The sequence below is a fragment of the Rhinolophus sinicus genome, chromosome 1 (assembly GCF_057876585.1).
Source record: "Rhinolophus sinicus isolate RSI-liver-muscle chromosome 1, RSI-T2T, whole genome shotgun sequence".
NCBI classification, from domain to species: Eukaryota; Metazoa; Chordata; class Mammalia; order Chiroptera; family Rhinolophidae; genus Rhinolophus; species Rhinolophus sinicus.
This window is the reverse complement of record NC_142501.1, coordinates 132,535,987-132,552,257: the sequence shown is the minus strand read 5'-3', so window position 1 is coordinate 132,552,257 and position 16,271 is coordinate 132,535,987. Positions and strand designations below refer to the sequence as shown.

Sequence of the window (16,271 nt, the reverse complement as noted above, 5' to 3'; positions counted from 1 at the left end):
ATAAACAGTAAGGAAATTGAAACAATCATCTAGAACCTGCCCAGAAGCAAAAGAGGAACAGATGGCTTAACCCATGAATTCTATCAAACATTCGAAGAGGATTTAATACCTGTCCTGAAACTCTTCGAAAAAAATTGAAGAAGAGGCGATACTTCCTAACTCATTTTACGAGGCCAACATTACCCTAATACTAAAAGCTGGTAAGGCTAGCACAAAAAAGAAAACTGCGGACCAATATGCGATGAATACAGATGCAAAAAATCCTAAACAAAATACTAGCAAATCGAATACAAGAATACATTAAAACGATTATACATCATGGTCAAGTGGGGTTCATTCCAGGGGTGCATGGATGGTTCAACATACAGAAATCAATCAATGTAAGATACCACATAAACAAAATTAAGGGTAAAAATCATACGATCATATCAATAGATGCAGAAAACATATTTGACAAGATACAACATCCATTTATGATTAAAACACTTAATAAAATGGGTATAGAAGGAAAGCACCTCAGCATAATAAAGGCCATATTTGAGAAATCCTCAGATAATATATACTTAATTGAGAAAAACTGAAAGCTTTTCCTCTAACATCAGGAACAGGATGAGGATGCCCCCCTCTCACCACTGTTATTCAACAGAGTACTGGAAGTCCTAGTCAGAGTAATCAGTCATGTGAAAGAAGTAAAAGGCATCCCAATTGGAATGAAGAAGTCCAATTGTCACTTTTTGCAGGCAACATGATTCTTTATGTAGAAACTCCTAAAGAGTCCACCAAAAAACTAGAAACAGTAAACAAATACAATAAAGTTGCAGGACACAAAACTCAGTGTACAAAAATCCTTTGCATTACTATATACCAACAATGAAATGTCAAAAAAAGTGATGAAAAAAACTATTTTGCAATTGCAAAAAAAAGTGTAAAATACCTAGGAATAAACTTAACAAAGGATGTGAAGGATCTGTACACTGAAAACTGTAAGACATCATGAAAAGAAATGGAAAGCTATTCCATGTTCATGGATTGGAAGAATCAACATAGTTAAATTGGCCATATTACTGAAAGCAATATAGAGATTTAATGCAATCCCCATCAAAATTACAGTGGAATTTTTTAAAGGAAATATAACAAAAAATCATCAGATTTGTATGGAATCACAAAAGACCCTGAATAACCAAAGCAATCCTGAGGAAAAACAAGGCTAGAGGCATCACACTTTCTGATTTCAATTTATGCTACAAAGCAACACTAATCAAAACAGCCTGTTATTGGCAGAAAAACAGACATAGACCAATGGAATAGGATTGATAACCCAGAAATGAACCCACAAATATATGGGCAAATACTTTTGTACACATGAAAACATAGAAATGGCCAACAGATATATGAAAAGATGCCCAACTTCTCCATATTAGGGAAATGCAAATCAAAACCACAATGACATACCATCTCACACATGTTAGAATGGCTATTATCAACAAGACAAGTAATAACACGTATTGGAAAAGCCATGGAGAAAATGGAACCCTCATTCATTGCTGGTGGGAATATAAACTGGTACAGCCAATATGGAAAAAGAGTATGGAGGTTCCTGAAAAAATTAAGAATAGAATTATTTGAACCCAGCAATCCCTCTTCTGGGTAGTTACCCCCAAAATCTGAAAACTTTATCCGTAAATATACTTGTACCCCTATGTTCATTGTAGCATTATTCACAGTGGCCAAGACACGGAAACAACTGAAGTGTCCTTTGATGGATGATTGGTAAAGAAGTTGTGGTATGGAATATTACTCAGCCGTAAAGAAAGATGAAATACTGCCATTTGTGGCAACATGGATGGTTTTGAGATTATCATGCTAAGCGAAATAAGTCAGACAAAAAGTGAAAGCCATATGATTTCACTCATATGTGGGATATAAATTGAATGCAACAAATGTTGACAATCAAACAAAAACTCGTAGACACAGATAACAGTTTAGTGGTGAAGAGCAGATAAGGGGGGAGGTAGAAGAGGGTAAATGGGGTCAAACATGGTGATAGAAGGTGATTTGACTTTGGCTTCTGAACACACAATACAATATATAGATGATGTATTATAGAATTTTACACTTGAAACTTACACAATTTTATTTACCAATGTCATCCCAATAAATTTAATAAAATTAAAAGCAAGATATTAAATTGTATACAGAAATAGGAGCTGGGCTTATGAAATTATAAGATTTTATAATTAGGTTTAAAGGGACTTAATGTCCAATTGAGAAATATGTTTATAAAACGTATCCATGCTGTTTTGAAACAACTTGATACATCTGTGCCACAGGAATTTAGAGGAAGTAGGGCTGTTGAATATTGGATACTGTGCAAATCCTCACTAAAGCAATGGCACTTGATCTGTTCCTTGAAGGAAATATAGGAATGATGCTAGTGACATCCTCGAAAGACATTCTTTCTAGAAAGAGAATACATGAAAGGAAGATGCTACATAAAATGTACGTAATTGCTTAGAAATAATGAGTCATTGATTGGAAACAGCATGTATTGGACGGTGGCACTGGAGAGGTTGTTAGAAAGCACTTTATGAATGCAGTGAGACTGTATTCAGTAAATAATGGAGAAATTATTGAAGTTTTTCAAGAAATATGATTGTTTTATTTTTTGAGTAACTATTGTCCTACTTAGACTTCACAGCCTATCTTATAAAAGATATTGTAAATATTTCCCCTATGGAAACAAGTGTGGCTAAAGCATATTATTCTTAATAAATTGGCTAGCTTCTCTAGGTCTTTCCTTTAATGGCCATTTCCCATCTGTATTCAGTCTTCTTTATACTTAAACCTGGGTCCTTGGAATTTGCTTTCACAGGCCTTTTTCTTATGCAAATTGTAATTATATATTTGTGTGTATTAAGCAAGTTTTAAAAAGACCTAGAATCCACCAGGCACCACTCTCGATCTACGCATACCGTGAATGAGGAGTTGACAAACTCTGTGTGAAGGGTCCGATATCCAGTATTTTTGGCAGTGTGGGCCACTGAGTTTCTATTGCAGCATTAAATTCTGTCTTTGTAGCACAAAAGCAGCCGTAGACAATATATAACTAAATGAGTGTGGCTATGTTCTAATAAATTTTCATTTACAAAAAGTATGGCAGGCCGAATTTTGGCTCATGGGCTATAATTTGCCAGTCCTACCTTAGAGAGCCAAACAAAAATGCCTGCCATCATGGAGTTTACATTCTATTTGGTTGGTGCAAAAGTAATTGTGGTGTTTGCAATTGTTTTTAACCTTTTAAACCACAATTACTTTTGCACCAACCTAATAGTATTTTCATGTCTAAAATTCCTTTTCTGCTGTTTCCTGTTGATATTATTTGGGGCATGGGCAAGAGTCCAAAGTTTTATTTCCACTTACTGGTTAATAAGAAAGCCTCTTTATTGTAACTATATATTATTTTCCACCAACACACACTTCTAATTCTAAGGAATTCCCAGGAAGAAAGGAAAAAAAAAAGAAAACTTCATTTAATGTTTTCTGATTAGTAACGTACTCAGTAAAACTCTTCTTCCTAATATCTGATTACCAGTCATGAGACTTAAGGAAAAATCTAGTCTTTAAATAGGAAAACAGCCCTTGGTAATGGGAGTACGGGTGGGGTGTGTGTGTGTGTCTAGTTTTCCACTACATACTGGCTTGTGCTGACAGTTGTCTTATTTACTACCTACTTCTCAGATGTACATCATTTGAATTGTCTGCTTAATTTTATCCTAAATGATTTTTTTAACCATCTATCCTTAATTTTATATTTAAAGTATTAGGTGAAGGGTCAACACCAAGCTTTTTAAATTTCTGTATTGAATTTATTTTGCATGACTTTTCTCCCTTGGCTTGTTTTCTTTCATTACTTGCCCATAAATTCCACTATCCAAGCTGAAAAGATTCACATACCTCAAAGAATATTTTATAATGTTCAAGATTTGAATTGAAATAAAAGAGACCCTATTGGAAAATATGTTTTCTTGTGATCAGATTATTACAAAACATGATTGAAATATAAATGTGTGTGTTTTCTGCATCATAGGTGTACATGTTGAATAATTTCCCTCTCAAATAAAAACTAAAGTTTTTATAAAGCTTTTATTCTGTCTATAAAAGTAAGAAGTATCTGTGGAAGGTCTTGAGAAGTCCTTACTCACCTACTTAATTATTTAGTCAAAATCTGAGCTTGGCTCCTCCTCCTAAGATTAGCATGGTTCTAATTATTGTTAGTTGTAACTCTTAGTTTACCTAACCTGTAGCGGGCCAGCCGCCACGAGTCGAACGGTTCCTGACAAGGGGAGTGGGAATGAAAAAAGGCACTCACACTTTGATGATGGCGATCGCGGACCCCAGTGTTCCTGGAGACACTAAGTTTATTTTACTGCACCCATATAAGCAGTTTGAGCACGTGCAAGTATGTATTAACATAACAAATGTAAATTCTTTAGGTTTCACATAGAGGATACAAAATTCACCGAAACTCACAAGTAATTATCTTATCAATTGCCCTGATAGGCATCAGCCTTCTGTGTCCGGGAACTGGCCGCTCCCACCAAATTCCTCAGCAGCTTTACAAGCTCAAGCTCCCCTCAGGTGCAGGCAGAGACAATTGCCTCAGGGGGAGGAAACAGGTAGCATAAACCAAGCCATTCTGCAAAGCTCAGAGTTTCCTGTAACCATGGCTCCCCACACTAACCTGTACTTTATTACTTTTTGGTCTCTATATAACACATGAAAAGCAAAATGTTCACTTTCTTTTCAGAATTTCTAGTTAGAAATGTATTATTTCTCTGTGTGAATCAATGACTCACTGACCCCAGGCTAAGTCTTCTTGTTACTGGCAGAGGTGTGTTAGGAACAGTCCAAGTTTTTAGGCCAGAGATACCTTGGGACAGAACCTGGCTCTGTCTTTTTAGCGTGGCCTGGGCAAGTTAGCTTCACTTATCCTCAGTCTTCACATCTGTGGGATGGGACACTCTTATGATTTTGCACAATTTAACGAAAAAAATACATATAATTATCAAATACATGTAAAATACATTTATTGTGGTACTTGGTAGTGACAGCTGATAAAAATGATTATTTTCTGTTTTTCTTATCTTCCTGTATGTGTCTTAAAATTCCCTCCTAATTGCTTGGTGGTCTGGTTGTTTAGGTAGGTGCTGATTAGATAATAGCAGAAAATAATTAGTTTTCTCTTCTCTCATGAATGTAAGATGAAATTTTACAGTTATATCATAAATTTGAGAATCCCAATGCACAATTATTTAGTTAGTTGGGTGGGTATGTTAATGAAGAATACAGCCAATTTAAATTTCATGGAACTAGCTCAGATGTTAAGAAAAGCTTTCTTTGAGGTTTGTATATTTCCATTCACTGTAGAGTTTTAAAATTGAATATTTTAATAGAAAAAAATATGCTCTCTGAACTTTGAGCACTCAGTTTTAATTTAATTACTTTAGGAAAAAACAATTTAACTTTATTTACTGAATCTGTTGCACTTTGAAAGTTTTCAATTGTGCATACTCAGCTGCAGACTTGTTCGTTCCAACAAAGGACCGTAATGAATGAATTTGTTTTTGAGAGTCACGTTGTACTTTACATTTAGATAATTGTTGCTTCTTAATGTAGTAATATGATGCCTGTCATTTCTCCCCTAATCTGAAGGAAATCTCTATTTTTATTTACCTTTAGTTTTGCTCTAATTCATCTCATCCATTAAAATTTCTTTAAGAATCAAGATTTTATTTTAACTTGGAATTGCTCTAAGCTTTTTCCTGTGTGTGTCCACCAAGAAGGTGGCCGTAGTTCTCGGGAATCAAATGTAGGTCACTGCCCATCCCTCACGTTGAGTACTCAGCGAGGTGAGAGGGCCTGGCTGATGAGATCCATTCTGCCCATTCCTACTCTGACTTCACTACTGTTGTGGTGTTTATACTGTGTCAGCTTTTATTAAGATGAATTATTACCATTTTCATACAGCTGGGTGGCAGTTGTGGGAATTTGCATTATCAAAGCAAAACTCAGACTTGCTCAGCTAATTTAGATGTCAATAAAACATTCGTTACTTATTTTCAGTTTTATCATTCATTGTAGTTTATACTTAGAAATGAAAATGCTAACATGTGTGACTGAGTTGGTTTTAATTAAGTATATAATTAGGCTAATGAACCTTGTGAAAAAGTAGTGGTGCAATCCTTAATATAATCTAAGCGGTTAAATTTTTAATTATGCATCAAAAATCATGTACAGAGATGCAGTATTTCAGTGGCTCCCTTTCCGTGATTGTATACTCCTTTTCCTGTTTTGGTGATTTTTCTTTTGTTTTTATAAGAAATATTATTCAAAAACCATGAGGAAAGGCTTAAAAGAAGTATGTGTATTTACAATTTTTTACTTGAGGAAAATTATTCGTGAGATTTGTACATAGTGGACATAGTAAATCTCCCCAGCCCCCACAACCTTTGGAAAAGGTATAGAAAGCAGTGGAAGATGAGTATGTTTGGGGATATTTCAGATTTATGAGAAAAAGAATCCATTTGCTCAAAAAGCATACGTGCCACATAGGGTTTACATTAGATTTACACGGGCGGTCAGGGAGGTTGTGTTTAACATCCCCTGAAACCCTACAGACACATCTTCATAACTCTGCTGTGCCACATTAATCAGCACACCAGGTTTTTTCTCCTACGTCTGTCAGCATAGCCTGTCTCTGTGGTTGGTTCTGCTCCTGGACTGTCCCCTCGAGCAGAGCTCACCCAGCTCCTCTTTTCCCTTTCCCCTGTGTTATTTTTTCAATCTTTTTGCAAAGTGGTTTCTTCTTCTGATGGAAAATGGTTGTCCCTAATAAGGAATCCTGGTACTAAAGAAGAAAAACTATTCTCTATTCCAGCATATTGACATACCAAAATGTTCTGAAGTTTATTACCTTCAGTTATTTTCTCTATGTAAAAGTGTTACAGGAACCACAACACCATAGATAGTCAATTCTTTATTACTTTAGAACAAATTTTAGTTGGTGGTTGAATTTGTACAGTATATGTCCCAAATTTGTTTTTGATTATACTATTTGAGATATCTTTTAATTGTAAGTAGGAGGTATAGAAATATATCTGCTTGCACACACAGTTTTCAGGAAGATGAAAGGATCTGTTATTACTTTCTGTTGATTTCCCTTCAGAGGGCACTTTTCATTCTTAGTCCAGCTGTTATGTTATCAGTTCAATTTTCTTGTGAAGTTTTTTGATAGCTCATTCCCATTCCTTTTGTAATCATTTTCACCTAGTGAAGCAAATGAGATAATTTTGCAGATTGTACCACTTTACTTTTAAATTAATCCATTCTTTTTGAGAGAATGATTTCTAATAATGTGGTCAAGTACTTAGAAATCAGCAGGCTACTAACTTCTCCTTAATTCAGTCTGTTTCATTGATTCCCTGATCACTTGCCTTGTCACTCAGGGTGAAATTCTTCCTCTTCTGCTCCCTTTCCCCTCCCCCCATTAGTTCTCTTGTCTCTAGTGTTGAGAAATAGGATTCTGAGATTTTTGCCCCTATTTTAAAGTTAGATTCTAAAGCCTCATTTAACAAACCTGTTATATTTTATGTAAGTGTGGCAGTTTATTTATCATTTGTTTCATTTTGTACTATATGTTAGGATTACTGATGCATTTGGTCATATATAAGGGCTTATTCAGAAAAACAAGCCATTCAATAATGAAGCATGTCATGTGGTTTTTTTTTGCTTTAGATTATCATTCTAGAATGATTCCCAGAAAGAAAAAGTAAATTTAAAAAAGAAAAATGATTATCTAAATGAATATAAATCTATAGACTCATTCATCTGAAAAGTATTGATGCGACTTGTAGAATTAAATTACAGATTTCCGAGTTATATTATTTTAAATTGTTACGAATACTGAAAGGATCTATCAGGGATAAACTTATAAATTTAAATTATCAGTTAACTGCTAAGAATTTTGATTAAACGTAGTCTATGTATTTCTCTAAATATTCTGTGGGCTATTTTCAATACACAAAATGCTTTAGATTATATAAGAATATAATAATTATTACTCCCTTTAGGTTGCAGAGTGTTGTAACTATATTGAGAAATATTCATGATTTCACCGATTAAAACATTAGCTGGGTAACTCTGCGTAGGACGTATTTTACTGCAGGGACAGAATGCATTCACTTTTAAAAGGTACTCTTGGTCTGTAGAGGCAGCTTTTAGCAAGCAGCGTGGCACCACATGTGTGGTTATGTTATGATAGCCTGTGGGTAGCTGAGTCATCTTTTCCTTTACGCTGTCCTTTTACATGGATGCTTTGATAGTAAAGTGGCCAAATGTCTTTTACTTATTCCAGTATTATCAGTAACTGATTTCATTTGGTTTCTCAAATTATTTTGTCCCATTCGACAGAGTCATAGCTATATCTTAATAATTTGATTCCTCTGATAGAACACTTTGTTCAGTTGCACATAGAAACAAACTTAAAAAATAGGGAAGCATAGGGAGATAGATTGTGGCCATAATGACCTTTTAAGAATAACTTAGTTATTGGTGTAGCACATTATGGAATCTCTTCCTTCTAAATATAGACCCAGACAGTTAAATTGCTCATGCAGCTATGTCAGTTTACTTTATTCTTTGAGCTCAGAGAATTTTTATATTTGTTTAGTTCAAATATATGGTAATAAGTAACTAAAAATTACCTACATAATATTGTTCTCACCAGTCCCTGAGATTTTTAGACTCTTACTAGTGGATAATTAATTAATCCTCAAATGGTAAAATTACAAAGGACGATTTAAACATCTAATTATTCTTAGAAGTTTGTAGACTTGACCGTACTAAAACTCAGTGCCTCTTTGCTGTATTTAATAATAAAAATTAGAATGAACTTAAATGATGACTCTATAAATATTTATGAAAGAAATAAGATTAAACTGCAAAATAACAAGCGGAAAAGGACCTTTGCCGCAATTCAATTTATTTCATTTCAGTCATATATTTAGTATAAATGACACCTTCATGAAAAAAAAGGATCTGAATCTAAATTTCATTTCACTTGTATTTTGTAAAAAGCATATTAGAAGTATGAGACTTGTTTGCCTCAGCTAAACTCAATCATCCGTTCATTCAGTTGTCATTTATCAAGATCTTACTACTAGCTAAGTGCTTGAGCATGTGTGGCTGAACCCCATCTTCCCTATCTTCCAGGAGCTTACAATGCAATAGTAGAGGTAAGGTGTGTCTATCAGTAACAATAACAGGGGAGTGAGATAAATGGCCACAGAACAGATAACAACAATTACTGTAAAAGAAGAAACTGTTTGGTTATCGGTCCACTGGAAAGTATATACAGGGCACTGCAAATTGTATGTATGACATTGGAAAATACTATATATAGGCTGTTGAAAATTATGGTATCTTCAGCTTTAATTTATGCAGGGTTTGAAATTATAGTATCTATATGAGCATTTTTCCCCCTCTAAATATTAGGATTATGAAAGAGGATGCAAACTTTGGACAGGTCAAAAATAAGTTTAGAAAAATTTTGTCATAATTATGATACAGAATTTATGCCAACCATCAAGTAAATCACAGCATTAGAACTAAGTAAAGATTCCTATTCCTTACACTATGATTATAAAAGGTGTTTGCTGTTTGTCCCTGGGAGTGAAGAATATCCTTCCTGTCAGTCAAGTAGTGTTCTAGACCAAGTACACTAGTCATTTTTACTTTTTCTCCTCCACATTGGTCTCTACAAGTTCATTCAGGGTTTTCTTTCAACCTAAAGTTGAGTATGCGTTGAAGAGATGAATGGTAACTGGCATTATTTGAATCTGCCACTGGTTTTCTGCTGTTTTTCTTTAAGTGGGAATAATGGCAGCAAATTACTTACTTTTGGGAGATCTAACCAGTTTTGAAATTCAGAATATTAGGCACTATTAAATTCAGATGCCAAGAATGGCAACTCTTCTTTTTTGAAATCTCCCCTAGTTTGCTTTTCTTAATGTACAATGCGCTGAGGTGGCCTTTCCGCCTTACCTTTACTTTCATGGAAAGAAGTGAGTTGCCATCAGCAGTGTACCAGCTGGCTGAAAACAGAAAACTATCTGAGCTCTTCACAAATATATGTTCATCCATGTTCCACACTGTGATATCCACTGAGCCATCAGGCAAGCTGTTTGAAGCATTTTTAAGCATAGAGAGAAGTATACGGTTTGTTTCAGAAACGTAATGCTGACAAGCCAGAAACAATTTCTTGTATGTTTTGAGGGATCCATTTCTGCAAATCATTTATACTGTTTTGATTTTTGTGTGGTGCTATTTTAAAAATGTATAAATAGCGATTTAGTTCACCCGTTTATTAGGAAGTCTTTGTAAATATAAAACCAGCAATAAAGCAGTAGGGCATTGTACATGGTGGGAATATTACATGTGTAATGATTTGCATTCTTAATGTTCCAGAACCCTGGGGTTATTAGTAAAACGATTGGAGAAAGGTGGTAAAGCTGAACAAGAAAACCTTTTTCATGAGAACGATTGCATTGTCAGGATTAATGATGGCGACCTTCGAAACAGAAGATTTGAACAGTAAGTGTGTGCCTGTGACACAGCTGTGCTCTCATGCTTTCGGCGTGATCGAGTGCGGGCAGTTGAAATGCTTCCCACAACATGTCTGTGATCTCTGTCTTTATACTGGAGAGGAGTGTTTTCTGCCATTATCTAGCTTTTAAACATTTAATGAAACTCCAGGTAATTACTACCATTAGACTATATTTCAAAATGCTCTGTAATTGGTAGAGTGCTTCTTAAAATATTATGGGCCCAATTTAGGCTTTACAGTTTTGCTACTTTCTCACCTTTTGGAAAGTTCACCAGGATGCTAGCTTATATTATAATATACTTGAACTCACATTTCCAACTTTGTTGTATATAATGTCTCTCAGTACAAGTAGGCACACAATGCTCCTTTGAACCATAGTATTGTGATCTGCTCTGACTTTCTTTATTGTGATTCAGGTCCTATTCAATTAAAAAGCTAAAAGTTGTCCGGTTCTTATAAAACAAGGCAAGAGTGAGCAGACATAAGGACTACAGAACCAGAAAGAGATGGAGCGGCTTCTCTGGCTGCTTATGGAATAATAGCATTGGGCCAACAACCTCTAACATTCTGAGTCACTGAGGCAGCGTGGGTGTTCTTGAGATTTTTGTACACACAGACTTGAATTAATTTTGCCCATCACTAATGAGTAGATGCTTTCTATTGTTTTGTAAGCATATTTATAGTAGATTTCTTTCTCCCAAAACTCAAATGGTCCATGTGTAAGTAACTATTTTATAATTTTTAAAAGCGGTGTTGGGTAATGTTGTAGAGAGAAGGTTGTATTTAATTTCTGTTAATAGTGAAATTAATACCTCTGTTGTGCTTAAAACCATTATTTAATGATTTACAGTGGAGAGCACAGTATTTTACCTGTGGTTGTGATAATTTTGTCATTTCTATGTAGAGAATGAGAAATTTGTATTTGGACCAACAGCTCTGCTTTTATCAGTGCTTGCAAACTTGATTGATAAATGGGATATTAGAATTTTGTTTTTCAGTTTCAACAAAGTCTGTCAGTTCTTGCTGCTTAATTAATATCCTCAGTTAAGCTCATAATATCTTCTGGTCTGCCAGTCTTAATTTGCTAATTTCCCATCTTTCTCTCAAACCCAGAGCACAACACATGTTTCGCCAGGCCATGCGTACACCCATCATTTGGTTCCATGTGGTTCCTGCAGCAAATAAGGAGCAGTATGAACAACTCTCCCAAAGTGAGAAGAACAATTACTATTCAAGCCGCTTCAGCCCTGACAGTCAGTATCCTGATAACAGAGGAGTGAACAGTGCAGGGCTTCAGGCTTTGCAGAGAATGCCCCGGGTGGCCCACCCAGTGGAGCACATCGACCCTCATCCACGACTACCTCACAGCACACAGCCCTCCGGGAAACCGCCGTCTGCGCCAGCCCCAGCACCACAGAGTGTATTTAGTACAAATATAAGCAGTGGTTATAACACCAAAAAAATAGGCAAGAGACTTAATATCCAGCTTAAGAAAGGTACGGCCTATCTTGTTTTTGTTTGATGAAATTCATTGTAAAAGTCAACCCCCTAACCCAGAGCACCCTAAGTTTCATCCCATTTTGTCAAAGAAATGATGTGATACTGTCGTGTTTTAAAAAGTATTTAACATTGTGTCTGAGTCATGGAAGAGGCCAAAATGGAAAACTATGCTTCCTGTACACAAGGATTTATCGTCTATGGGAAGGGGATAGTTAAAGAAATAAACTGATGTACAGTGGATGCAATAAAGAATTAGCAAGGCCCATTACAATGTCCTTTGTCACCTGAAGAAAGGGAAACAATGTAATATTCTGGAACAATGGCCTAGCTTTTCCACATTCTACCAGGAGCCACTCAAAGGAATCAATCACTTCCCACCACCAAAATAATGGGGTTGAAATGGAAGACCTCTAAAGTCCTCTTTGAGGGCTGTATTGGACATCAAGTGGGCCGATCAAAACAGTCAAATCCACACTGTTGTTTTGGGTTTAAATGTTACATCCTGAAACCATTTTCCTTTGTTGTTAATGATTTCACTTCAGGAGTAATGGCTACCTTCATCAGGTAAACTTATTTTTTAAAGCCTTATTCTCTGAACATTTTAATTTTTATATAGCAAAATGAATCTGAAAAACATAAAAAATACAGTTCAATGCTAGACTTGATTTTCTGATTTCCAACTGCTGTCCTCTTCTGGCACTGAGATACACTTTTGCTATTAATCATCTATTTTAGTTGATCATTTTGATATATTTTTAAATCGTGTCTTTCATAATGATGTCATTATAAGAATATTTCTCTTTTTATGAGCTCAACCAGTTCCCACAGTGAGATGGAAATGAATTCAAGATAGGTTTAGTGATTTCCTCAAGTCACGTGGCTGCTGTTGGCAGCAAATTCTTACTAGAACATATTCCATATCCTGACATTTAGACCATTTTCTTTCCATTTGGGGTAGGGTTTACAAGCTTGTAAACTCTGAGATTCCTATTTCCTTTCTAAATAATATTCTTACATTGAACTTTACGTGAACCACACGTTCCTTATTTCTGGTTCCTCGCTTTTAAGCTCCACATACTTGGTTGACGGGATCAAAAATTGACAGCTTTACTCCACTTTTGAAACCCATTACAAATACAGAGTCATAGCAGCGTAAACCTCTTATAGCTCTGTTAATTCCTAATGAGCAAAATATCAGATCTCTTTCTTCCTTTTTCTTTACTCAGGCCCTAGTTTTTAAGCAAAAACATATTAAGAACCACAAATAGAGTTGTATGAAAGATAAAAATCTGCTTGGGGTTTCTCAACAAAGGAAAAATATTTTACTTGGCTATTGTCATAAAGATATTAGTTCATAAGTATCTTTGTTCTTTTACACAGGTAGAGGCATATTTAATTTATTACAGTTTTTGACACAATTATTTTAGCTACATAAAATATGTATATTTTATGCTACAATGTAAACTTTTTAAATGAAGTGAAATTTTATTACCCATTAAAAGAATGATTGTTTTGAATATAGAAACTAACATTTTTAATAGCGTTTGAAAAGCTATGATTACATTTTACATAAGCCAATTTAGAAAGACTACTCAACATAAGAAATATAGAAACAATGATTTTTTTAAAAACATTTTTCTGATCTTGAGTAATCTAAATGATGTATAGAGTCTGAGGTCTATCTTGATTTTAATTTGTTGACTGTGAGAATGTATGACAAAAGGTAAAAACTGCCTGTGCTTTCTTGACAGTACTTATAAATATTATATAAAAATATACTGAAGAGTACTGGTTGTCTTTGATCAGTACTAAATACAGCTATTTTAGTAATGGCTGTATGAGAATTGAACAAGTTTTCATTGTAGTTAACATAATATTTTCCCCAATTATGTTACATTTAACATTTTTAATGAAGTACATCAAAAATATAAGGTATGTCAATATTAAACTTTAAATTGAGTTCAAAGTGAACTGACATACTTTGACAGAAGCTCTTCATAAACTGAGATCAATTCTAAGTACCTAAAAAGAGAAGCTTTCATTATAATGATTCTTTGGCATAATTTTCGAACTATGTCATATGACATTACAAAGTACAGTAGCTCCTATGTACTTGCTTCCATAATTATGATTTCTTAATATTTATTGCCATTTTGGCATTCTCAAATACTCTGCTCTTTTGTAGAAATTAGCTTTTTAAATAAAGTTAGAGGAGAAGGTCAGTAATCTGTTTCAGTCAGTGCAAAATGTTTTGTTGGCTTTGTTAAATGAAAATTGATATCTATTTATCTTTCTTTTAAAGGTCATTGCCTGAACTTTGAGCTTACAGATTTAGGGGTTACTGCTGATATTTTAATAATATGAAGGTCCATATAGCAGTTTTTATAGTTCATACAAATTAATATTGCAAAAGGAGAATAATTTAGAATTCTTTCTTAATAAATGTTATTGCAAGTCATTAGAGTTTCATGAAAGCACAGAGACATATGGAAAAGTCCCAGCAGAATAATTAGGAAAATTTCATAGAGACAATATGCCATTCAAGTCTTCACTCAGAAGATTTCAGTCCAGCACCTAATTGTGACTTTAGACTTGCAGGAAATGAATGTTTTGTTTGAACTTGAGAATATTTACAGTAGGTTTTGTTATAGTTGTAATTATTGAGTGTTTTCTTTATTTCTACTTTGTTTATTCTTTAACCCACTTTTTCTTGCATGTTTATTTGCCTATATTTGTTTGTTGGCTTATACCATTCTACTCTTGCTTATAGTTTTGTACTGAGTGCTGCATCAAATTAATGTATTCTTTAGATTTTTTGCTTTTACATATCTCTTTATTCTTCTCATAGTGGGCAAGTAGTTGTCCTAATACCATTTTAACTGAAATAGAACCTGATATCTTAAGTTTTTGAAAAGCTCTAGTAGAAATTAATCATTATTAGAAGTGTTATAAAAATTCCGTGATTCATTACAAATTTGTCATTATCTTCACATTTTTTCTTGGCTCATTTTGGCTTATTGCATGTTGGTTCTAGTGACATATAACCTTTTTCTACACTGTGTTAAGTGTATGAGAGTGCCTGTCAAGAAAGCTGCCAACGAACTTAGAATTTAAATTAAACAAACCAGCACAGTAATTTATAAATGCCTCATTAATTTCAGTACCTATAAATGTGATATGATGACCCTCAGTCTTGGTAGCTATGATCTGTGATGGGTTCTTCACTGGGTAATTTGCTCCTCCCCTTCTAACTCTCCTAAATCTGACCATGTATATTTCTCAAAAAATATACATCTGACCATGACCATGACATTTTTTCAGAAATATACATGGTCAGATTTAGGAGAGTTAGAAGAGAACTAGGCAAAGATAATATGGTTCATCCTGTCAGTGGGTTGCTGGGACTATTTTTCATCTTCCTGAATATTTTCTCTTCGTTTGCTCGACCACCTACCTGTCAAATCTAGATACCATTATTGTACAATAATAGCTGCTATTTGAGATACCATGGGTTTTAACAGAACTTTTTTGTGTAAAGAATTAATTTTTATAATCAAAGATTTAGACATTTAAAAACTTTTAGCAAGCGCATTTGTATATTTGTATATTACCTTTCATCTATCTGTCTTTGAGTAGATTCCCATTTCTTCTCAGACTAATGAATTTTGATAATTAAACCTTTCAGAACTTAGTCTATTTTGAAAAATCTATTACAACTTTTAACATATTAAAAGAAATGTAGGCCATTGTAAAAGTTACAAAATGTCAAATTGGTAGTTGAAAGTCATAACAAATCTTTTATGTATAATATACCTATAAAGTTCAAGATGTCTCATTGTATTTACTAAATTTTTTTCTGCTATATATTTAGGTACAGAAGGTTTGGGATTCAGCATCACTTCCCGAGATGTAACAATAGGTGGCTCAGCTCCAATTTATGTGAAAAACATCCTCCCCAGAGGGGCTGCCATCCAAGATGGCCGACTTAAGGCAGGAGATCGACTTATAGAGGTAAGAGACTTCTCTAAGTCAGAAGCTCCATAATTCTTGAAAAGTTATTTTTAATATTTTCATAAAATGTGAAACTAAATTATCTATTTTAGTGGAA

General features: G+C 34.4%; 1 protein-coding gene across 17 annotated transcripts in view; it reads left to right on the top strand.

Annotated features, from left to right (window-relative positions):
* The window catches only part of PARD3 (par-3 family cell polarity regulator), a 613,392-nt gene that overhangs the window by 346,293 nt on the left and 250,828 nt on the right, over positions 1-16,271 (top strand). For all 17 annotated transcript variants that reach the window (XM_074324700.2, XM_074324705.2, XM_074324703.2 and 14 more), the window contains 3 exons: positions 10,525-10,650; positions 11,777-12,159; positions 16,035-16,174. In XM_074324700.2, coding sequence (XP_074180801.2) covers positions 10,525-10,650; positions 11,777-12,159; positions 16,035-16,174 — 649 coding nt within the window. The remainder of the gene's footprint in view (positions 1-10,524; positions 10,651-11,776; positions 12,160-16,034; positions 16,175-16,271) is intronic.